Below are 23,216 nucleotides of genomic sequence, written 5' to 3'. Positions count from 1 at the left end.
GCCAAGTCATAGAATATATTCACTTAAAAGTCTCTATATTGACAGGAGTATTACTGCCTATCACTTTCAGTTTCTGATGTGCCAGCTCATTGAATATCTGTCTCCTGCAGTAATGATGCTGTGAAGTAACTCAATGGCATTGTTGAACATTCTGTTTCCTATTTAATAGCAAATAATATTTTAATATCAATCTTAATATCACTATCAAATAGGAGATATTTAAAAAGTGATCTTTTTTCCAGAGACACCATGATCTGAATGGAACATTGGAATGGTATTAGATTTGGCTAGTGTGGTATAATTATAGCAGACGTATAAGTAAAAGCTAATTCACTGAACTCTGATAAGCCCGATTTTATTTTAAGAAATACCAGAGTTGAACCAAGATGCAGGTTTCTAATGTTTCTGTAGTAGATCCTTTTCTTGCCACGAAACACTGAGTCCATTAGAAGCCCGAGTCATAGCAGCTCAGGTAGAGGCGGCTTTCTCTGAGTCCTGCTCTTGTTCTCAGCCACATTTCCAATGAGGACAGCTTCACGTTGTCAGATGGGAAGTCCTAGAAACTGCTATTCCATATTAGTACTTGGGAGCTGGTCGTGTTTAGAATTATGTCCTCCTATAGCTATTAAAAGTTGTTCTGAGCTCTTATATTGAGGGTGTTGTGCAATTGTGTAGATTTTGGTTTAACCTTAAACCTCTGTTTATAGATTTACACTGGCTGTTACGATGGCAGCATTCAGGCTGTGAGACTGAATCTGATGCAGAATTACCGCTGTTGGGTAAGGAGTGAAGATGTTCTTCTCACCAGACCTTAGAATTGCTTGACTCTAGACCTACTTACAGATTTTCTTTACTTTTAGCTCACCATTTTTACATGTGAGCACCTATTTAATGCCTTCCACTTAATTAAATCTGTTACAAGGTACATGGAAATGTCTGACATACTGTCTCCTAGGTGGTTTGTTTGATTAAAGTTAGCACATGCCTTCAGAAGTTTCAGCAAAATAGAAGTACGTGAAATAAAAAAGTAGATAGTTTTATTTTTATATACTGCTTCCAGTTGTGTCAGAGACTGTAAGCATTGATGGTTTGGTTTATCTCCTCGTCAAATTATTTGTTTTTATTTATTTAAAGATTTGTTTATTAATTTGAAAGGCAGAATTAGGAGAGAGATCTTTCATCACCTGGTTCACTCCTCAGATGGCTAGAAGTAGCTGGATCTGGGCCACTCCTAAGCCAGGAGCCAGGAGCTTTTTCCAGATCTCTTATGTGGATGCAGAGATTCGTGTATTTGGGTCATCTTCTGCTTTCCCACGCGCATTAGCAGGAAGCTAGATTGGAAATGGAGCGGCAAGACTTGACCTAGGTCACATTTGGGATGCCAGCATCACACAAGGCAACTTAATGCATTGTGCCACAACTCCAGTCCCTGTTCTATTCTCTAGCTTAAAATAAATCAGTGAACAAGGGCTTGTTTTTTGTTGTACAGAATGTACAGGCTCCAAGCGAGGGAGGCTCTGACTGCTCGTTGAAGACGCTCTTTAACCTGATCTTGTCTGTCATCCCTCCAGTGGCATGGTTGCTCTCTGATATTTGGAGTAATAGATCATTTAAAGCAACACCTGTTGACCGACCACACTAATCCAAACTTTCAAACTCTAAAATGCCGGTGGAAGAACTGCGATGCTTTTTTCACCGCCAGGAAAGGATCCAAGCAGGTACCTGAGTGGGTTCATAAGGTGTAGATGACTGCTCAATGTGGAGACTGGCAAATCTTTGTCACTTTGTTAAGAATGTACAGAGTTACAATAAAGAAGGAGGGCCTAGAAATTTTTATTATTTAGACACTTGGGGTACAACTTCGGGTCTTCAGTGAAGAGTTGGGTAGTTTTTTGAGAAAAAAACCTAAAATATTTCCAGCTGTCTCAAACCCAGCATGCAAACCTGGAGGTTTATTGCAGAGCTCTTGTGCACAGGCCGGAGCTCACCTTTCAGAGCAGATTTTTATGTAAATTCACCAGGTACTGGTTCCCGACAGCCTTCGCTGTGCAGATCCCAGATAGGCTAGACCCACAGGGCTGCCCTTGGCTTGGACTTTGTCTTGTCTTGTCCTACCACCAATTCTTCTCTCATAGGCTCTTGTTCCTTTTTCCCTAGGATGCTGCAGGACACATTGAACGACATGCTGAAGATGACAGCAAAATCCATCCGTGAAGCTTTTTGCCTCCCATGTTGGGAAGTCATTTGTGGGACTATTTCCAGCTCAGCCCCTTTCACATGCCACTTTTCCCTTCTTGCTTGTAGTTAGGAAGGGGAAAGTGGCGACCAGCCAGGCTTACCACTGACGTGAGTCTGGGAAGCTCTATGGAATGACAGGTTACCCTTTATGTTCTGGCTGCAGATTTTAAACAGATTTAAGTGTATTTTAAGGAATCACACTCCTCCAGGGTGGCGTGAATATTGTAATTTATGCTGCCAGGAATCTCCAGTTGTTTATTAAAAGTTCAGATCTTTATTGGTTACCCAGTTTGACCGTAATCATACCTACATTTTGTTGATTTAAGTTTGTGATTTTTAGCTATGTTCTTATGGTTTAAATTTGTAGTTAGGCTTTTAAGTAAAATTTTGTCCAAATGTTAGATTTTCAGGATCGGTTTCAATGACTCAGAAAAACTGAGCATTTAAATTGGAAGCAAGTAGTTTCCTTCCCTACAATTATGTGCAGTGTGTTTTCTTGCTTTGTAAATGAACGAGCTGTCTAAAACGCTAGAAGATACACTTTGACAGATCCTTAGAGTGAGTGAGTGCTGGCTGTTACAGGAATTCAGGGAGCAGCTCCCGGAGCAGCAGGTCTTCGGAGACAGCCCAACTCCATGGACTCTCAGCGCCCTGGGGGGCCGCACGAAGACCTGGCCCAGGCAGCCACAGTCCTGCTGTGCTCTGACCTAGAGGGAACCTCTGTTTCCCTCTGTAGTTCCTGACTCCTGGAGCCTAGTGTGGGCCTGATGCGGGTTTGAAACCTTTGGGGTTGCTTGTCACCCTGTTTCTCCCCCTGTCTTGCCCTGCCTAGACTGATGAGACCCTCTGGTACTCCTAGATACCAGTAAGGGGTCCACCTGTGGCACCCAAAAGTGGGGAGGGGAGTGGTTGGATGCCTGAGTATAATTTTTAGGGCCTCAAGCATGCTTTCTGGACTTATTTTTGAAGTCCGTGTCTTGGCCCATACTTGCCTGCAAATTGGGTAATAAGAATGGAGTGGAGTGAAGGGAATATTTTCCTTGTTTTCAAGAAAAACACCAAATCCTAATGGGACTGCTGTGTTTGGGGATTTTTTTTTTCCTGGACTCTTACCAGTCAAGCAGTGCAGGCATTACTTTGCAGCCTTTGGTTTCCAGATCTGCCAAACTGCAATTCTTTTCCAGAGACATAGAGAAACTCAGGGGAGGCAGCCCTGTGGCTCATCCCAGGCTTAAAGGATATGAGGGCTCCCATTTCCTGGTGGCATACCATCCGGTGAGCCCCACCTTTTACACCCCTCAGTGCCCCCCTCCCTGACTTCTCACAGGTGCTGGGGTAGAAGCCTTCACCAGGGATTCAGGAGCAGGCCTCAGGAAGGTCCAGGAACCCCTGAAACTTCCTACAGGACTAAGTGTGTTCTCTCCAGCCAAGCTCCTGTGTCTCCTGCTACATTCAAAGTAGGTGCAGACTAACTCAGGAGCTGCTGCTGGGTGACAGATGGCCCCGCGTGAGCCACTCTGCTGAGATCTACGGGATGTGGAAGGAAGACCAGGACCTTGCTGCTGGAAGTGTGTCTGTGCCGGTTCTGAATGGGATTTAGTAGCTTTCCACACCTCTCTCACCTCCATTTCCTATGACCACAGAAGCCAAGTTGGTGAAGTTGGGAGTGGTGACTTCTTGGGTAATATGTGTGAATTTATTGCCAAGTCTGGCCCTTGGGGTTGCAGGAAACTACATTTGCACATGGGTGGGTGTTGTGCCAGAAGGGCCTGGAGTGTCCTGCGTGGAGGGGCCCTGCTGTGCTGCCGAGTGCCTCTGGTGCCATGTGAATGCTCGGGCCTTTGGGAGTGGTGAGGTGAGGTGGTAGGCAGTCACAGGGGCATTCTTGAGGAATTTAGAAACTGACAGGGTGAAAACAGTGTAGCTTTGGGAATCCTGTGTGTGTAATTTCACCGGAGTTTTCTTTGAAAAAGTAGCAGTAATGTCTGTTTTAAGAACCAGTGAAAATGTTCTCAGCATCAGGTTCCTGTGTCACACCAAGTAAACCACTCTTATCGTACCTGGAGAAGCAGAGGGACTGTAAGCGCCTTGGCTGCTCCTGGTTATTATCTGTGAGCTTCTTGAAAATTTTGCAGAACATGGCTGCCAATTTAATCCTCCACATGCAAAGCTGCTGACAGCCCTGTTTCCCTCAGAGGAGAGCCAGGCCTAGGGTTCTGCACCCGCGCTGGTATTTAAAGCAGCTTAAAGGAGGAAAGCATCTGTCATATAACACATTTCTTTAACAACTGTCTGTGCCTACCCAAGGGGTCAAAGCCAAGAAATTCACAGAATCTGTAATCTCATTCTGTGTGCATATGCTCATATGTTAATGGCAGTTCTGATAAATTATGTCACTTCAAGTTTTGCAAACATTTTTAATTACTTTCAAAATATCCTTTTGGATACTCCTACTCAGTTACAAAACAAAAACCACAATTCAAACAAAGAATGATTACCGTGACCTGATATTACCTGAAGGTGAGAAAAAGTCATTACTTCCTACCATGCTTCTGCTTTGGTGGGTAAAACTGTTTTCCTCTCTCAGAGAAGTGAGCAATTGAGTATCTAGCTCCTGATCTACCTGTAGTTTATAGGCAATGTTATTACTGTTCAGGTACTTATTTGCCTAACGGGTTTTGTTCTGGGTTTTTTTTTTCATGGTAGATGATGCAGTGGACGATGTTAGTGACTGGGTATGTGGATGGCTTGGTGGAAGAAGGGGTACATGTAGTGGAATGGCCCGGCATTCTTTGGAGGAGAGAATGAGCTACGTTTGAACAGTACGCACTCTGGTTTGGTCAGATAACTGTAGTTTATATATACTTAGGAGTTTTATATTTTGTTCCTGTTACGAAGGCCTTGCCTGCCACGTCTGTAAAGTGGTAGCTTCGTCCCTGCCCCAATCTTTAGGCTCTGCAGGGTGTGTGAGAGGTGGGTAGAGAAGCTGTGGGGAGGTGGTTTCGACAGTCGCCGCCGATCTCCATGTTCAAGTGGATGGGAAATCCTCCGGTAACCCAAACCGCCTACAGCCTCTCACCTGCAGGCCCCAGAGTGTGGCCCTACTGGGTAACAGGGTACCTGCAGTGCCCCCAGTTTTCTCTGAATTCACAGCCATAAGGAAGGCAGAGGTCAGGAGGAAGGGCTGTTGAAGATCTTTTGTCCTAGAGCTGCTCCAGCATCTTTGGTTTCTGATTTTTTTTAATATTGAATATGGATGAGAAGAACAGAACCAGGCGACTTTAAAAATGTTTATAAGCAAATAGCCTACCCTTCTTACCTTTTGGTATAAAGCTGTGAAATTCATAACTTTGTAAAGGGAGATATAAAGCAAATGCAAGAGAAATAAAGTACTTTTATTAATTGACTGTTTACTTTTGTTTCCTTGTCTGCCTGTTGATAGTCCGTCCTTTTCTATTCTGGCATTAAGAGGCAAGGAGGGGATACTTACAGATGTGCCACAGACTGGAGTCTTGATAAGTTTGGTAAACGGCTGTATTCAACGTTTTGTCCAGCATCAAGAGGTTGATGATCACAGAAGCCAGGGCCCGAAAGAGCATCCCCTGTTCATCTCACTGTGGGAACTAGCTCGACTGCTTTGGGGTGAACCATTTGATGGCAATGTTCTATACATTGCCAACCACTTTTTCTTCCTTACAAGATCAGGACAAGTATCCAAGTGATTACTCTGCTCAAAAATGGGCATAATTAAAGTGGGGCTTGGAGTTTTGCTTTTGCGTTTCCATTTTGTGCTAAATCTAGGGCTTTCTACAGGGGATAGGTTGAGTGTATGCTCAGAAGCCCTAAGGCTGGTGTGAGAAAACAAAACACAGTAGAACCAGCCATACAAATGCTTTTATTTAGAGAGCAACTGTTTTAGAATGCAGCCAAACTTAGGAGTCCAGAAACCCAAGGTGTCTGGCCCTGTTCCGCTGAATGAGTGTACCACGTATAGGCCCACCCTGAAACAATCAGAACTAAGAGCTGCTCATCTGGTTACTGATCCATGACTGGGAGAGCCTGGAGCGCTGCAGCAGGAGAATGCAGATGGCCGAGTGAAGCCAGCAGGGCATTTTGATATTGGAGCTACAGCAGCTCAGCAGTAGAGCCAGCCCCTCAGCCTGGCTGCAGCTGGCTGAGGCAGACATTTGTCTATGTGGTCAAGGGACAGACCTGTTCTCTCAATGTCATTGCTTTACTGTGGGGTTATGCTGGGCGTGACACATCCAGGCTGAGTAGGGAGTGGAGGAGGAAGGAGCAAGACCGATGAGGCACCTGGAGATGTGTCAGGGGCTGCAGCTGCTGGGTCCTTTGAGGTAAGTGGCTCTAACTGTATTGGGTGCAGTTTAAATCCTGAGTGATCTTGGCATGGCCTTGGTGGAGGCCAGCCTGGTTCAGGCGTACATGGTGAGCTGCAGCCACTGGAAGAGCAAGTCCCAAGATCAGAACATAGGAAAAGAACTCCCACAGCTCTGCCTAAGGGTCTTGTGGGGCAGGGGAAAAGGGAACAGTCCCTACATGCCAGATACCAGAAAGGTTTAGAGAAGCAGTGGTTTACTGCATCCTGTCCCCTCAAATCTTCCCTAGGAAAATAGAACTTTTCCAGCAAGGTCATTTTCGGAACTAGCCCATTTACAAACTTTGCCCCACTACACAGTGCCTTGTGAACCACATTCCCTGTTGAGCTTTCATCCTCCAGGTCCTTTCCTGTCCCATCCCTCCACCACCATTTGGAAGTGAGGAGACGTGGTGGATCCAGGCTGCCTGTCGAGTCCTCCACCTTGCAAGGTAAGGTGTAGGGCTGAAGGGGAGATGCTGCATTGGTTAACACCTTACCTCCAGCACATTGAGTTTGATGACACCATCTCCATCCTTGTCAAATGCATGAAAGGCTCCTGTGTGGAAGAGTTAACAGGGCAGATGCCAGTTACAGGCTCGCCCTACCTCCACAGCAGCTTGTCCTCGGTCTGTGAGCTATGGCTGCCCTCCCTCACAGGTATCTACAGGTGCATGCTCGCCAGTAACCCTCCCTTTGCCACTCTGTTCTGGGCCCAAAGAGAACCTAGACAGACTGCATGGGAGAGTAATGGGGCAGACAGTGCTACTATGCCCACCATCCCAGGGAGGAGGGTGCGAGGGCAGGAGGGCCGTTCTCCACTTACTGAACATGCCCTCCAGCCGGACGAAGCAGCAGATGAAGCTGTCGAAGTCGATGTTCATGTGCTTGTCTGCGTAGCGCATGGTGATGATGTCATAGAGCTGGCTGTTGAGGTGAAACCCTGTGAAGGGGAGTGTTATGGGGAAGAACGGGAGAGGCGGGAGCCCGCCCATGTGGCTTGTTTTCACTGTCTGGGCCACTGATGCCTGGGAGAGGAACACAGCAAGCTAGCAGGGAACAGCCTTGTTCTTACTGCCACCAGCTCAGCCCACATCCCTGCTACCCATCTCCCCTTGCACCTGCATCATTGACGGCATTCCGCATCTCATAGCTGTTGATGGTTCCAGATTGGTTTGTGTCATAGCGCTTGAAAATTTTCTGGTCATAGAAATTGAGGGGGTAAGGAGAGGTCACATGTTGAATCCCTGAACACCCCTCTTTCGTCTGCCATACCGATTCCCTTCCCACCTGCCAGGCCTTGATCTTCTTCCAGAGGTGATGGAACTCTTGCAGGTTCAGCCTTCCAGAGCCATCGGTCTGCAGGAGGGAGCTCAGGGCTAGAGGGTACACAGTGAAGTCTCCCTGGAACCCTCCACCTGGGGTCTCTTACACACTGAGGTTCCTTCTTGCTCTGACATTCAGAGCCATTTGCCTTATGATCATTTCTGCTATCAGGGCCCCAAGCCCTTATCTCTGCCCCTAAGAAGTCCTTGCAGGGCATCCTAATTCAACTCTCTTGAGGCCTTTCCTCGGGCATACATTTGGGCCCTCTGCCTGACGGAACCCTGTACCCCAGCCTTGGGCCCCACAGAGAGGTAACAGGGTGGGGAAAAGGGCAGTAGGAAGGATACATCCAGGAGTGCGATCATGCTTCGGCAGGACTCCAGTGTGAACCCCTGCATCTTCAGGTCCTGATCTGAGGGCATGGAGAGGGTGAGTCATGGCTCCGGGGCCCCTGGCCCTGGCACCCAGCATGCCACGCCCCCAGCCAGGTTGAGCCACACACCTTTTTTCACCAATGTGTTAAGGACATTCTTGAGTTCATCTGCACAGATCTCCATTTCCTGAGGAATGAGAAAGAACTTTGTGCAGCCAATCCCAGGCAACCATGCTGGCCAACTCCTTGCCTGTCTTCCTCCATCCCAGGAAGTAAGGGCTTTCTAATGCTGCACCCTCAGCTGTTTGGATAGTACAGCCCTGGATGGAAGGGCTTATGAGCTGCACAGTGAACATGTCCAGTCAGCAACTCAAGGACGGACACATGGCCATGCCGTTTCCACTGAGATGAAGGATGCCTTCTTCCGGACTGCAGTGCGGCAGCTAGTCGCGGAAGCAGGGAACGGGAGAAGCCAGGGCTGCAGGTACTCACATCACCTGCTATCTGCTTGAAGATGTTCCGGAACTGCTGCTGCTCTTCACTTTCCCAGTTAGTATTGCCAGGCTGTGGCTGTGGATGTACAAAGCAAGACCAATTCCAGGAATTGGGGTCTGGACAGAGCCCCAGTACCTAGAGCAGCCATGGGGGTGGCACGAGCCAGTACAGGGCAAAGTGCTCCTCTCGGTGAGAGCTGCCGCTCTGCAGTGAGTCTCCTAAGCCTTCAAGAACAGCCCCTCCCCAGCCCTGCCCCACACTGCAGGCTGAGGGGACACAGGAGACATGCAGACAGTCCCCTGGGCCCCCTCAGCATCCCTGGGCCAGGGACTTCCCCGCTGTTTTTAGCCCCACCACTGCAGCTGAATGTCCTCCAAGTGGTGATCTGACTATTCCAATTCCTCCAGTTACCTGGGACCAGAGAAGCCACATCTCTGGGGGTAAAAGAGAAGCCAGACCTGGGCGCTCCAGGTCAGAGGTGGCGGCTTTGGATCTCCGGGGAATGTTGCCCCTTAAGACAACCTTCACTAAGCTTTCTATGACAGCCTCTCCCCATTCCACCCTCCCCTGCCTCCCCATTGCTGACATCAGTCCCCTTTCTCTGCAACCTTGCAGAAAAGAGCTTGGAGACTGAAGCTGTTGGGGCTCAGCCCTTCTCCCCTCTCACTGTTCTGGTTGCAGAAGCTGCAGGGTGGAGGTGTGGCTTCCTTTTCCTATCCTGGGGTGGGCATGTATGTACATGTACAAGAGACCACCAGCCAAACCTAAAGGGGCATCCCCATTTTGAGATTTCAGAAATGGACAAATCCAAACTTGTAAATGTTAGACTTTCGCCCTCCCCCCACACCACTGCCCTGTGAACTCCTCCAGTTCCAGGTACCCCAAGAGCACAAGCACCCCTGTTGTAACGCTGGCCGCCCCATGCATTGTCACATGCCGAGAAACCTGTGGGGACGGCTCCTGTTTATCAGGGCTTGATTTGTCTTTGCCCTCGGACTCCTGGTCCACACACAGCTCCTTGTTGCTGTTTGCTCTGTCGGAAACGAAGATGATGGGCTGGAGAGAGCCGGGAGGTGGGGAGGGGCAGGCAGGAAAAAAAGAATTACAGCCTTGTCCAGTGAGCATAGGAAAAGACCACAGCTGGAAACTCCTGCTCTGTCCCTAACAGGCTGTGCGACTTGACCTCCACTGAACACCTACCCCCTGCCCAATCATGCGAGAGTCAAGGAAGGGGTATCTGTGAGAACAATACAGCAGCCTGATCTAGAGCACAGTCTCAGGTTTTGTAGATCTTTTCACCTAGAAACATTGTTCCAATGAAATATTCCCAGAATATGCTGAAGCCATGACAGAGCCCCTGGGTTTAAAACAGAGGGTGTCCCTCCATCCCTAGCACCCTTCACAGCTCAGTGGCCATGGAAGCTCTTTGAAGCAACCTCTGCGGCCCTGTCAAGTACTGAAGGAAAAAGATTCAGAGAAAGAGGGAGCTGATATTGTGGCACAGAAGGTTAAGCCACCACTTTTAGAGTGACGTTGGCATCCTATATCAGAGTGCCAATTTGAGTCCTCACTGCTTCACTTCTGATCCAGCTTCCTGCTCACGCTCCTGAGAAAGCAGCAGATCCAAATACATGAAGGAAACCCTTGTGGAGTTTCAAGATCCAGGCTCGAGTCAAACCCAGTCCTGCCTATTGCAGTCCCTTAGGGAGTAAACCTGTGGGTGAAAAATCTGTCTACTCTCTTCACACTGCCTGTCAGATCAGTCCTAAAAAACTGATGAGCAGGGCCTGGCGTGGTAGCCTAGTAGCTAAATCCTCACTTTGCATCTGCTGGGATACCATGTAGGCACTAGTTCATGTCCCAGTTGCTCCATTTTCCATCCAGCTACCTGCTTGTGGCCTGGGAAAGCAATCAAGGACGTCCCAAAGCTTTGGGACCCTGTATCCACATGGGAGGCCCAGTGTGTTCAAAGCGAGGACTTTAGCCACTAGACCACTGCACCGACCCCAAAATAAATCTTAAAGAAAGACTGATGAGTACTTGATAGTACTTGGTGAGGAAGAGGTCATAATATGGCAGTGGCTAGAGCCTAGCCCTTGCCCCTCCTCTAGGAGAACACTAGCCTCAGCTCACTCCTCCAAAAATGGGTATGTAAAGCACAAGCAGGGCCCGGCGCAATGGCATAGTGGTTAAGGTCCTCGCCTTGCACGCCTGGGATCCCATATGGGTGCAGGTTCTAATCCCGGCAGCCCCGCTTCCCATCCAGCTCCCCGCCTGTGGCCCGGGAAAGCAGTCGAGGACGGCCCAGAGCTTTGGGACCCTGCACCCGCGTGGGAGACCCAGAAGAGGCTCCTGGCTTTGGATCGGCATAGCACCGGCTGTTGCGCTCACTTGGGGAGTGAATCAATGGACGGAAGATCTTCCTCTCTATGTATATCTGCCTTTCCAAGAAAAATAAATCTTAAAAAAAAAAAGCACAAGCCTTTCCTCTTCCTTAGAGTTTTTATAGGAATCAAAGAAGCACCATACAACTGTAACTGTGGAAACATATCAAGTGCTACACAGGAAGGCTGTGTTTCAGACATGCTCATGCACATGAAGAGAAGCATAAGGAGGGAGTGTAGGCCACGCCTGCAGCCTGCAGTGAAAGCCAGGACAGGGAGGTAGGGTGTGGAGGACAGGCCCTCAGAGCAGAAAAGCAACCTGACCCTCTGCCTTCATGCAGTGAGTCAGACAAGCGACCACAATACCCCGACACTGGTTCCAAGAAGCCCCTGGCCTGCTCTGCCTTCTAAGCGAAGGATCTCTAGCTCCAGTAATGAAAGCTTAGGAAGATCTGAGAAGATATGTAGGCCACAGCCAAGGAAAGGGGTGTCTTTGGACATGGTGTGGCCATGGGGCGTTCCTACCACAAAGGGCTTAAGTGTGGGTAGTGCCAGCATGGACCTTGGAGTACAGACACTTTAGAGGGGTTGGCAAGAAGCTGGTGTTGCAGCAGATAGATTATCATCCATTTTCCCCACACACACTGTTTCCTGATCCTGGACTTTATCTGTGAAGGGAACAGACAAAGCATGAACCTCATACACAGTGCTGGAACAAGAAGTGATTTGCTCCCAGCACAGTGCCTGCGTGTGCTAGCTGCCTGCTGCGTGTCTGCTCAGCACCAGAGCTAGGGCTCATGGGACCTCTGGGAGACAGTGTCCAGGCTGCGCCATCCACATTGACACCAGGCCTTATGTGATGGCTGCGGTGGTTCAGAGCAGGCTCTGGGGCCCCTGGTCCCCAGCACTGGCCCCACCACTTTCTGGTGGTGCAGCCTTGTGTATATTAGTCCATCTATTCCCCTTCACCCTTCAGAAAATGGGGGTACTAACAGTACCAATCTCACAGGGCTGTGGTGAGCATCGAGTTAATTCATAGAAAGTCCAGCTGGTAAGCTCCCCTCAGCTGTGTCAGCCATTACTGCTGCACACTGGGTCCAATCGGGAGCTCAAGGCAGAGGGGAGGAAGGGGTGCACCTGGTGAACGCACACGTAAGCTCATGCACACATACCTTACCCCGTGCATGCGCACATGCACACACACAAACACACAGCTTTCCACCCACTCACCCTGCTATACTCACCTTGGCTTTTTTCTTCTTCTGTATAAGAAACGGAAACAGTAAATGTAGAATATGTGAAAAGAAAGTTCCAAGGACATCCAGCACCTTTCAGCTTCCCTGAATCCTGATCCTGAAATTTGGATTGGGGCTCCAGGATCCAGGAATCAGGGTTAAATGGAACCAGAAATGTATCAGAAAATGATTCAGAAAGGAACAGAGTGCAGAGGGAGGGAAGAATTCTCTGTTATCCTTCCTCCATGTCCGGAGCCTGGCTGCTGCCATGGCTTTGCTGCTGTAATCCACTGTTACTGACATAACCATGGAAAGAAAATTATCTGGCTAATACATTAAAAAAAATAAATAAAATTGCTTCAACACCAAAATAAAAATGTGGCTCAAACTGTCCTAAAAATGAGTTTTGAAATATTTCTTAAAAAACATTTTTTTTGAGCAAACATGTAGCAGGGAGGAATCCAGGTTTGGGGTATCTTGAGCAAAATTAGCAGTGAGCCTGGGGCACCCATGGGAATTAGCAGATGAGCTGGGGGCGGCCAACTCTCCAGATCATAATTGCCACTCTGGCACTGAAGCCAGGTGTCACCTGAGAACTCCACACAAGTACACCAGCACTGGGACACCAAAACCCCTCCCGATGCTCGCTCTCCCAGGGGACATGCCAATTACCACACGTCTTTGAGCCTGAGTTTCCTAATTAGCAGGAATCAGAGGCTCAGAATAAAACCTGGTTAATGGTCCCAGCTAGAGACCATTATGCTCAGTGAAATAAGCCAATCCCAAAGAACAAATATCACACATTCTCTCTGATATAAGGCAATTTTCATGCAAAATACAAGATCAATAGATATATAAACATGTATATACATATGTTCACTTAGAAAAACTCTATAATGGAAGCTAGCATACCAAGAAGTGAAGATACAGTATGCATCTCTACTCCCGAATAAATGGACTCTCAAACTCTTAAATATATCTTGACAATAGGACACTGGACTTTCTACCATTGTCTACCTACACTTAAATGACAAACTTGTGACTGTTGAAGGACTATATTATTGTAATCATATAGAGGAAAATAGTAGTGGGGGGAAGGGAAGTGAGGAGGGTGGAAGGGGAAATCCCTGAGTCTATGGAACTGTATCATGAAAAAGAAAAAAAAAAAAAGCACCCAGCGTGCCTAGTGCTGTCCTAGGAGGCTTGGATACTTGCCACAGCTACAGGACAGTGGGCAGAGAGCTGCTTGCAGAGAAGTGCCTAGAGAGCCCTTTTCCCCCCAGAGGCCCTGGGTGCACCCTCCATTCCCAGGGACGGCGGCCTCTTCAGGTCCCAGGATTCTGGGACAGTCACCAGCACGTTCCCTGGGTCCCTTACCCCAGCCCTGCCCCACGCCTGATGATAAACCTGCCTACATTTTAGACTGTGCGGCATCCATGACACAGGACATGGGGAGAAGACCCGAGTGATGACCTCCTTGGCAGTGCCCATGATGGGCCAGGGGCTTCACATATACCATCCCGTGGATTTAGGCCTCACCAAGGCCTTGGAAGTCACTTGATGCCCTTTATACGGAGAACAGGAAATTGACTCAGAGGGGCCATGTCACCATGTCATCAGCCCAGACCACTAAGCTAATTTAAAAGAACCCAGGTTTTGGTGCTGGGTCCAGAGCTGATAGGCCTTTAAAAAAAATGTATCAGAATTTAGCACAATAATGGACTTATGACTGCTTATGAAAGACTATACTATTGTTACAATATGGGGAAAATCAGTTGAGGGGAGGAGGGAGTTTGGGGAGGAAGTAAGGAAAATCCCAGAGCCTGTGGAATTGTATCATAAAATTAAAAATAAAATTAAATGTGTATATATACACATACACACACATATATATATACACATACATCAGAAGTCAAATGTTATCTAGCCTCAATCCAAAGTCAACCACTGCTCTTGTCAGTTCCAATGCCCTCATTTCCTCCCTCTGTTCGGACTGCTTCTCCCTTCTTTCTTCCAGAAGGCCCCTTTGTGGCCATGCCCAGCAGAAGTTACAGCTACATGCAGGGATTGCTCTGCACTGCCTGGCCACCCCCATCCCTCTGCCAAGCTCTGTCCTCTGTGCCATCACTACTTGTCTTCTACCTAGATCACTAGATCAGACAATGTGACCTTTTTCAAAAGAGCTAAACAAACAACACTCCACTATCAAAAAAACAAAACAGTCCAACATTGTGGTGCAGTGCGCTAAGCCTCCACTTGCAATGCTGCCATCCCATATCGGAGTGCCAGACTGGCGTCCTTGCTAATCCACTACCTAACTAGCTTCCTGGGAAGCAGCAGATGATGGTCCAAGTACCCCTGTAATTCATACGGGAGACCCGGATGTAGTTCCTGGTCCCTGACTTCAGCCTATCTCAAAGTGAACTTCCAGGTGAGTGAACAAGCAAATGGAAAATCTCCCTCCCTCTTTGTCATCTGTCTTTTGATACTTCAAGAACAGAATAACAACAACTCACCACGGGTCTGTCCACAGAGATTGTATTCTCAGCTTCCCTGTGAGGGTACAAACATGACAGCATCTTCGTGTCTGTCCACCAGGAACCAGCAGAAGCACCTGGAGGATCTGTACAGGTCACCTGGCTCCACAGTGACCAAGTCAGGTGCGCCTCAACAGAACCCTCTACATTAGCATTTCCCACCCCAGGCACCACCCCCAACTGCCACACCCAGGATGGGGGGATCTTTTTGGTGCTGGCCAGAGCTGGCCGAGGGATGACCCAGATGCCTACCCCCATGGACATGGCACCACTTCTGGGGACAACGAGCAGAGTGGCCAGCCTTTTAACTCAGTGTTGAGGTCAAGGCCCAAGGACGGATGTGGCCATGCTAGTTTTCTGGGCTCCCCCTAATGGAAGACATCAGTCACCCCCAACCTTTCCTATCATTTTTCCCTACTTTGATTTGCTCCCTATGATTTCTTCCAATGCAAGGTACCATAAGCGGTTCCTGTCCCATGCTGGGACATTAACCTCATGAACACAGGGCTTTCTTCCTGTTTACTGCTGTAGTCTTGAGGGCCTGGAATGTGTTTGTGACAGATTCTCAGGAAACATCTCCAGGATCATTGAAGAAATGGACTAGTGGATAGTGGCCATGTGGGGAGTGGGGGAACAGGTACAACCTGGCTCAGGACCCCAAGTCTCTAGAATGGACCATGTGAGCTTTCTGTGGGGCTAGTACTTACTCTGAGAGGTTCCGCTTTTCCGAGAAGACCCTCAGGATGAATTCACCCTCCTGGTGGGGCTCATAGGTGGAGGGCACAATGACGTATTCGCTGGGGGGCAAGCGGAAGCGCTGGGACACCTCCCGCATGTTGATGTAAGTCTTGCTCCTGGCCTTGGAGGCGTTGTATAGGAAAAAGTCCTTCTGCAGGTGCTGCTTGTTTCCGTGCATCTGGGGGACAGGAGAGCTCACCATGGGAGCCCTGGCCAGAGGACACCCTGTCCTGCCCATGGTCCCCTCAGTGTCTCCTCCCAACCTCCTGATCATCCACTTTTGGGTCCCATGGCCTCACATAGCTCAACCCATGGGGATTTCTGACCTCACCTCCTCTTCCTTTTTGTTGACTCAGAGGCACCAAGTCAAGTCTGCCCTACCCAGATACCACTCACCAGAGACCCTTCCAGCTAGGGAGAAGGGCTTGCCTGGGCTCTCAGGGAGCCAACTGTCCTCATCCCACCCCACCCCACTCCACAAGGGGGCAGCCACCCTGGGCAGTATCCAGGAGTGTGTCCAAGTAGGTGTGTGTGTGCCTTGGCAGGTGGAGTGTCTGGGGGCAGGGAGGGAGAAAGGGCAGCAGTGCTCAATGTAGGGATGGTGGTCACGGGGCCAGCCGTGGCCTGTCCTGCCCGTGGACCACACACGGAGACTCAGAGAAATGCAGGCACCACAGGCGACGCCCACCATGACCAGCTGCTGCCACTGCTGTACCTCTTTGGGAACCTTGGGGAAAAACAGAAGGTGCCTTGGGTGAGAATGAGGATGTGGAACTTGCAGGAGGGAGTGGCCACCAGGACAGAGGGAAGGCAGGCAGACCTGTGACCCACCCCCTACCGCCAGGGTCCTGCCAACTGGCCCAGTCCCTCTTCCCCATGTTTCCTGGTTGTTTCCAGCAAAGCTGGGCTAGGGGTGCCTGAGCTCAGAGGAAGTCCCGAAGCTGCCCTGGGTGGGAAGGTGGTGGCCCCAGGGCTGGCGCACCTCGTAGATGGCGAAGCCAATGGTGAAGAGGTTGGCCCCCAGCTTGCGGTCTTTCCGCCGGTTCTTTTGCATCAGGGCCACCAGGAAGCTGCAGATCACTTCGGAGTCGTCAGGATCGTCGTCCTCCTCCAGGAGCTTCAGTCGGTACTGGGGGTTGGTCCAAAACGTGTCTGCAACCCCACACAGAAGGAAACGAGCACATTCAGTTCTGCCCCACAGAGAGAGAACAGGGAGGGAAGGCAGTTGGGGCAACTGTTTCTCCCTAGTTCCCAGGGGACAGTGAACTTGGGGTGGCAGCTCAGTAGGGTGAGGCCATTCTTCCTGCTGTGGCTGCAGCACAGGTGGGCCACAGAGTGGGCAGAGGTCACCTTCCCTGCCAAGGGGAGCCATTCAAACAGCTGGGATGCAACAGAAAGGCAGAAGTAAGATGTGGTCCACTCCTGTCCATTCCTCCTCCTGTTGCCCTTGGCCATGAAAGCCCAGGCCTCTGACCACTCCAGCCAGTGCCTCCCTCCCCCTGGGGTTCTCAAGCCTCTAAGCCTGGACCCAGAATGACACCAGCCGTTTCCCTGCTCCAGATGCCTTCAGGCTGGGACTGAGCCTGCACTACTGGTGGCCCAGGGCTCCAGCTTGCAGGACTTAGCCTATTATCATGTGTCCTTCTAGTTCATCCATCTAACTCTATTGAAAATCTTCATCTTGGTATCCTATAAGCACCTCAACCTTCCCATGTCCCAAACTAAACTCCTTGCCATTCTTGATGTCATTCCTCATTGTTTCTGTCCCACATATCACCCTGTACATGTTCCCACATATCCAGCCCCCAGCTTGAACTTCTGCACTAGCAGCCCACGTGGTCCTCTAGGGCCATCCTGTGCTTGTTCTGAATCAGTTTACTGCTCAAACATGATTGCCAGCTCTCTGCCTCTTCCCTTCTCTAACTCTGCCTTACGTAAACATACCCTTAATAAAAGTTGCTATCAGCTCCCCATTGTCAACTCTGGAGCACAGTAGTGTCCTCCTTAGTAACATGGGGAGGGTTTACAGATGTGCTGCATGTCAGGACCGCAGTAGGAGCTCAGGAGAGGACAGCCAAGGTCAATGTCAAGGTCACCCTGCCTGGCAGCACTTATACTGCTGGCCAACCTCCCCTCCTTGCCTCTGTGGAGTGTCTCCCACCTGGGAAGTTGCGACAGCCTCCAGCAGAACAGCCTCGCACCCAGCGGCCCTCATTCACTGACACGGTCCAGGTCTGGAGCTTGTCAGACTCCAGGGCGTCAGCCGTGAGGTTGCAGATCTCCAGCTTAGTGAAGTGGAAGATGAAGTCCTCATATGACATCCTGGGGAATGGAATGAGGGGTAGAGAGAACAGTGCAGAAGTAGGGCAAAGCGGAGACTGTTGAGCTTCCTTGCCCAACTCAATCGACCAAAGGCATTTGGTCAGTGCCCTCACAGGGTGCTAGCTGTTGTTTAGAGTGAACACTGTCAATTTTTGATGTATTTATTCCCAGACACTCTCATACCTTCTACTAATTAAACTCTTGCATCCTGGCTGGGAAAGTGCAACAGAAATTCAGATCTCCTGTCTTGATGGACACACGGTGCTAAGCCCTGGGATCATTTGGGAGAGGACAAGCCAGAAAGCAACATCTAAGGTGAACAGCATCATGAACACAGGTGCATTTAGGGGTCCTCAAGGAAGCTCCTCTAGAAGCTGGGACTCCAGGTCAAGGGTAGCGTTGAGAGATCAGGGTAAGTTCAGTTTCATGTGCTCAGAGGAGAGCTGTGTTACAGCCACAGAGCATGAGTGGCTCAGCAGTGTGGGCACAGGTGATACAAAGGCCAAGGTACATTGCCTGGATTCTGGCTCAGTCATCATGGAGACTTGCTAGGTTCCTCTTAGACATCCATCTTTCCAGTCTTGGACTGGAGGAGGAGTAGGGAGGTCAGGCCCAGATATCCCACGTGCTGGAGTCAGATGCCTCTGTCTAGCCATGGAGGCTTGAGGTTTTATCCCTCTATGCCAGCCCTTGCCCGGCTCAGCCCTCCTACCTGTGTACTCACCAAAACTCCCCATCCTCAGTGACCTGGTGCTGTAGACGGGCCCTCTCGTCTTTGTCCACGAAGCTCCAGTCCTTCCAGCTGGTAGGAAAGACAGGGTGTGAGGGGAAGAAAACGGGGCTTGATATGTGTTGGAATGGGCATGGTTACCAAGTATGGGCAAACTACAGGACCAGGCCATCTCAGTGCTGTAGCTGGCATGGACCATTACAAGGCCCATCCAATTCATTACCTTCTGTACAAACCCAGGCCACGACCTCCCACAACCCTCCCCACAAAGACTAGAGTCTGGGTGTATTTGTAGGGATTTATCCCTTTTTCTGGTGGAATCTTTGCTCCCCCACACATCTGAAAGGTTGAGTTGGGCTCTGGAAACAGACCAACTGGGGTTGCCATTCAGTGATAGCTCTTGCTATGTCACTTTGGGCCAATTAGGTCACCTACCAGCTCTGGTTCCTCAGCTTCAGGAGGCAAGAGATTTTATCACTCCTCACAAGGCTGGGGCAAGCACATGGAATCCCACTACCACACCATGAGCTTAGCACCCACTGTATGAGAAACCACCTGAGCTTGACCAAGAAAAAGGCCAAGGATACCCATCTGGCCAGGACACAGCCCACCACTGGGTGGCTAAAGGCCACGAGAGTTTTACACACTCTCTTCTTAAAGAGGGAAGGAAGACAGCTCATGTGTGTTCCTGATTCACTGAGCAGAACTCAACTGTCAGCAGCCACCACAATGGAGCCACCAACTGGAAGGAGGTCAAGGCTGGCTGGATGTTCGAGGCTGGGTCACCGCAAGGATGAGCTAGACCAGCAGAGGAGACAACTGGTGGGGCACAAAGGATTCTCTTAGAATGCACATCTCCCACCCTCCAGGTCACCTCTGTTTGTCACCCCTACCTACCCGTCACTCCAAGATCCATTCCACTCCACCTGGCCCCAAGGGTTCCGTAGGCGCACCAACTTCACTTTCTCACCTTTGAACAGGGCCTTGGGCAAAGATAAGCTCTCATGTGAGGAGACTTCTAGAAACAGGTTCTTCTGTGCTGCCCAGAGGACTGGGATGGGGCCAAGTAATGAAGCCCTGTGGGGATGCTGGCTTTGTCCTGGCTGGCCTGGGCCCAGGAGACCAGCCAGCAGCTCACTGCCGAGCCTTAAGAGTCAAGGCATGGTGGTCTCCTCCATATCTTCTGAGGAGTGCTTTCCCAAAGCACAGCCAAGGCTACAGCAGCCATTGGGAAGAAGCAGGGGGTATGGGATAGACCCTTCATAAGAATTTAGAAATCTAGGTGAGAATTAACAGATGACCCCTGTTAAGAACTGCAAACAAAAGCTGCTTTCAGCTAAATCAGTGAGCTGCAGTATGTATCTCTACTCCCGAATAAAAGGTGGAACCCCCAAAACTGTTAAATATACCTTGACAACAAGATACTAGACTCTCTACCATTGCTTACATCTAAAATCTCATAAAAAAATTGGAGTCGAGACTTAGCTAAAGAACTATATTATTGTAAAATACAGGGGACATTGGGGAGGGGAGATGTGGGAGGGAGAATAGAGACGGAAAGCGGGGAAGCCCTATACCTACAAAGCTGTGAAATGGAAAATAAGAATAAAAAACAATAATAGTAAAAGAAAGAAAGAAAGAAAGAAAGAAAGAAAGAAAGAAAGAAAGAAAGAAAGAAAGAAAGAAAGAAAGAAAGAAAGAAAGAAAGGAAGAAAGGAAGAAAGAAAGAAAGAAAGGAAGAAAGAAAGAACGAATGAGCATTCCTTGTTCCCACTGGCTGCAAGTTCCTGTGTACCACCTGCTCGACTGTGTGTGACAGGCCTGACAAGGTCCCTGTCTCTCATGACCCAGGAGGGAACAAAACATTGATATTGTCAGAGCACAAAATGAGAGAAACCACAAAACATGCTTCTGTTTGTTCCTTGGAAACACTGGGAAACTCGCAACCTTAGCACTAAAAGCATGGATAAAGAGGGTATTCCTGAGGGTCCCTCCACCCCCAGGGCATGTGGTGTTGTCCTTGAGTGGAATCCCCTGGCTGGACGCTAAACCCTGCAGTTGGGGAAGAAGGGTACCCAAGTTCTGACTTCCAGAGGTCAACCCAGGTGAGGCCCCCAAGCCCTGCTATGTCCCACCAGACTCACCTCCTCTAGCCCTGTGACTGAGTAGGCATGACCTCTGACCAGGCCACAAGCCATTCTTGTCTCATACTGGACAGGGACGATGGTCTGTGGAGCAAACACCAGGCAGTCCATCAGCAGCTGGGAGCCAGAGCTCTGCTCCTTGCAAAGCTCACACTGGCTGGTTCCTGGAACTCCCTGGCCCCCGTCACTAGCAGCAGACCCTCACTGACCCTTTAACACTTTGGTGCCGTCCCAGGAGCAAGCTAAGTGGTGGGGGCACCATGAAGGCCAGGCTCCTCCCTCCCTCCCTGAGCTCAGCCAGGATTGAGTTTCTAGCTGAGAAAGGGACCAAGAGGAGAGATTTGATGAAGTACAGTCGAGGTGACTTCAAAACGTATGTGGAAAACACAATGAAAAGAAAAGTTTACTTCAAAGCCATTTTGAAATCTGCACATACAGGTCCTCACATGGTTCATGAAAAATATGTACTGGGGAAAAATCATATGGAGCTTAAAAATTCTACACAAAAATAAATGTATCTTCAGATTACATTTTACCATGAATCTTTGAAAGTACTCTCATAGGTCTAACCCTTCTTTTTGTCCCATTACCCCTTTAACAGCCACCTGAAATGGGATAACAGAACCCTCATGAGCCCCAGCACCCAAGGAATGGATTCAGAGGACCTTTATTCTCAGATATGGGTCCAGTGCTTGTCCATTTGTAAATAGGTATAAGTTGGAACCCTGGGTGGGATGCTTGGGCAGGAAGGTAGGATCTCCAAAGCCCAAGGTGCCCTAGACAGGGCCTTCACGGTTTCAGCTAGTGCATTTCAGAGTGTGTGTGTACGTGTGTGTGTGTGTGTGTGTGTGTGAGATCTATCCTGTGGAATTTATCTTGGATTCACACAGATACAAGAATTTGGCATTTTGAATAGTAGCACCCTTCCAGCTCCCCCCCCCCAAAAAAAGAAAAAAGGACTCTAGCTTTTTAATAAGAGGATCTTGGGTAAGGAAATGATAACCCTTGTGCATTGTGTTGTACTGCACAGCTATTAAAAATGTTAAAGGAGAATAGCCATTTAATAGAAAGCACATTTAATAGAAAGCCAACTGGAAAAGGTTGCCAAGAAGTACATGCAACATGACATCCTTTCAGTCACAGTGTGACTGCATGCAGAGGACAATCTCAGAAGGACATTTAGTGAACGAGGAGCGATCAAGTGGAAAGCAGAGGTTACATTTTCCTCCATGTTTTCTTGTGAGGCCCAGGTGCCTCCCACGAACCTGCATAGTGTGTGAAAGAGTGAGCCCATGAGACTATGAGCACTATGAGCAGTGGGGCAGTGGACCAGGGGTCAGAGCCCAAGACTTCGCTTTGTCTACCAAGATGCCACAAGGAGTCGGACAGTTACAAGGCCAGGGGGCTGGGTATGCAGCTGAGCAGGGAGGAGGACTGTGGGTCAGCATGGACAATGCAGGATTTACACACCCGGGTTGGTCTGTCATCTGAGCCTTGTGGTATGAGGTCTGAATCCCTCAGTAGCGAGTTATCCATATTCCTCACCATCCGCGCAATCAACTCCCCCATGTTGAGGCCAGAAGGAGAGGTTCCAAAGGTCATGTTGGTGCCATCCTGAGACCCGACGAGGGAGGGTTGGGCAGGGGGGGTACACCCCGGGACAGGACAGGGAGCAAACAAAGGAGGGTGGAAAGGATAGGAAGTAGAGAGAAGGGAAGGGACAGATAAGGAAAGATCAGTAGAGAAGACAGGCAGAGAGGCAAAAACATGCAGACACTGTCCCTGTGGAGTTGGTGCCCAGATGCTTCAGGCTTCCCCCAGCCACTGTGAGGACAAGGGATTACCTACATCTTGCCCCCTCCGCCACCTTGAGCAGCTCTCAGGTAAGGCAGGTCTCCTGGGGCCCAGGAGGCTTGGCTGTGAACTGCTATCTCCTTGCCCTTCGTTCTCAGCTTCTGTCCCCTTGTTGTACAGATGCCCTGCAGGCCAACCTCCTCCCAGATAACAGTGTAAAGCCCACATCCAGGTCAGGGATGGGGCCAAACTCAATGACCAGGAGGTTCTCCAGGGAAAATGGGAAGCCTGTATCAGAGATGTGGTCAGCTGAATGGGACCGGGCTGGGACTGTACAGCTCTGATGGCTGAGAATCCATGGACTGAGGGGCCCCTTGCATCTCTCTGCCCTAACACCAGGGCTCAGAATGTCCTTGCCCTCTTGACTGGCCATCTCTGGGAACTCCTCCCTTTTGAGACATGCCAAGTTGTCAAGATTCAGAGTGACTTCCAGTTTCCTGAAGCAACAACATTTTCTCGGTCCCA

The 23,216-nt window shown here is 49.5% G+C and overlaps 2 protein-coding genes across 9 annotated transcripts in view; one reads left to right on the top strand and one right to left on the bottom strand.

Moving 5' to 3' along the window:
- Positions 1-5,644, top strand: part of LOC121168205 (zinc finger protein 106-like) — a 54,753-nt gene extending 49,109 nt beyond the window's left edge. For all 4 annotated transcript variants that reach the window (XM_040998095.1, XM_040998094.1, XM_040998093.1 and 1 more), the window contains 3 exons: positions 708-779; positions 1,572-1,718; positions 2,158-5,644. In XM_040998095.1, coding sequence (XP_040854029.1) covers positions 708-779; positions 1,572-1,718; positions 2,158-2,214 — 276 coding nt within the window. In that variant the 3' untranslated portion in view covers positions 2,215-5,644. The remainder of the gene's footprint in view (positions 1-707; positions 780-1,571; positions 1,719-2,157) is intronic.
- A 1,027-nt stretch (positions 5,645-6,671) lies between these two features.
- LOC121168206 (calpain-3) overlaps positions 6,672-23,216 on the bottom strand; it is a 39,597-nt gene continuing 23,052 nt past the window's right edge. For 2 of the 5 annotated variants that reach the window (XM_040998103.1, XM_040998104.1), the window contains exons 6-21: positions 20,898-20,981; positions 19,651-19,736; positions 18,748-18,825; positions 17,863-18,023; positions 16,684-16,853; positions 16,417-16,428; positions 15,671-15,879; positions 14,943-14,979; positions 8,805-8,882; positions 8,442-8,499; positions 8,287-8,351; positions 7,904-7,972; positions 7,735-7,813; positions 7,440-7,556; positions 7,114-7,172; positions 6,672-6,698 (exon numbers count right to left, since the gene is read on the bottom strand). In XM_040998103.1, coding sequence (XP_040854037.1) covers positions 6,672-6,698; positions 7,114-7,172; positions 7,440-7,556; positions 7,735-7,813; positions 7,904-7,972; positions 8,287-8,351; positions 8,442-8,499; positions 8,805-8,882; positions 14,943-14,979; positions 15,671-15,879; positions 16,417-16,428; positions 16,684-16,853; positions 17,863-18,023; positions 18,748-18,825; positions 19,651-19,736; positions 20,898-20,981 — 1,389 coding nt within the window. Of the gene's footprint in view, positions 6,699-7,113; positions 7,173-7,439; positions 7,557-7,734; positions 7,814-7,903; positions 7,973-8,286; positions 8,352-8,441; positions 8,500-8,804; positions 8,883-9,752; positions 9,864-12,435; positions 12,454-14,942; positions 14,980-15,670; positions 15,880-16,416; positions 16,429-16,683; positions 16,854-17,862; positions 18,024-18,747; positions 18,826-19,650; positions 19,737-20,897; positions 20,982-22,367; positions 22,512-23,216 lie in introns of all 5 variants that reach the window. The other 3 variants (XM_040998101.1, XM_040998100.1, XM_040998102.1) reach the window with 3 other exon arrangements.

Source organism: Ochotona curzoniae, unplaced genomic scaffold (assembly GCF_017591425.1).
Source record: "Ochotona curzoniae isolate NIBS_2020 unplaced genomic scaffold, NIBS_Ocur_1.0 patch75, whole genome shotgun sequence".
NCBI lineage: Eukaryota > Metazoa > Chordata > Mammalia > Lagomorpha > Ochotonidae > Ochotona > Ochotona curzoniae.
This window is presented reverse-complemented; position numbering and strand designations above follow the sequence as displayed.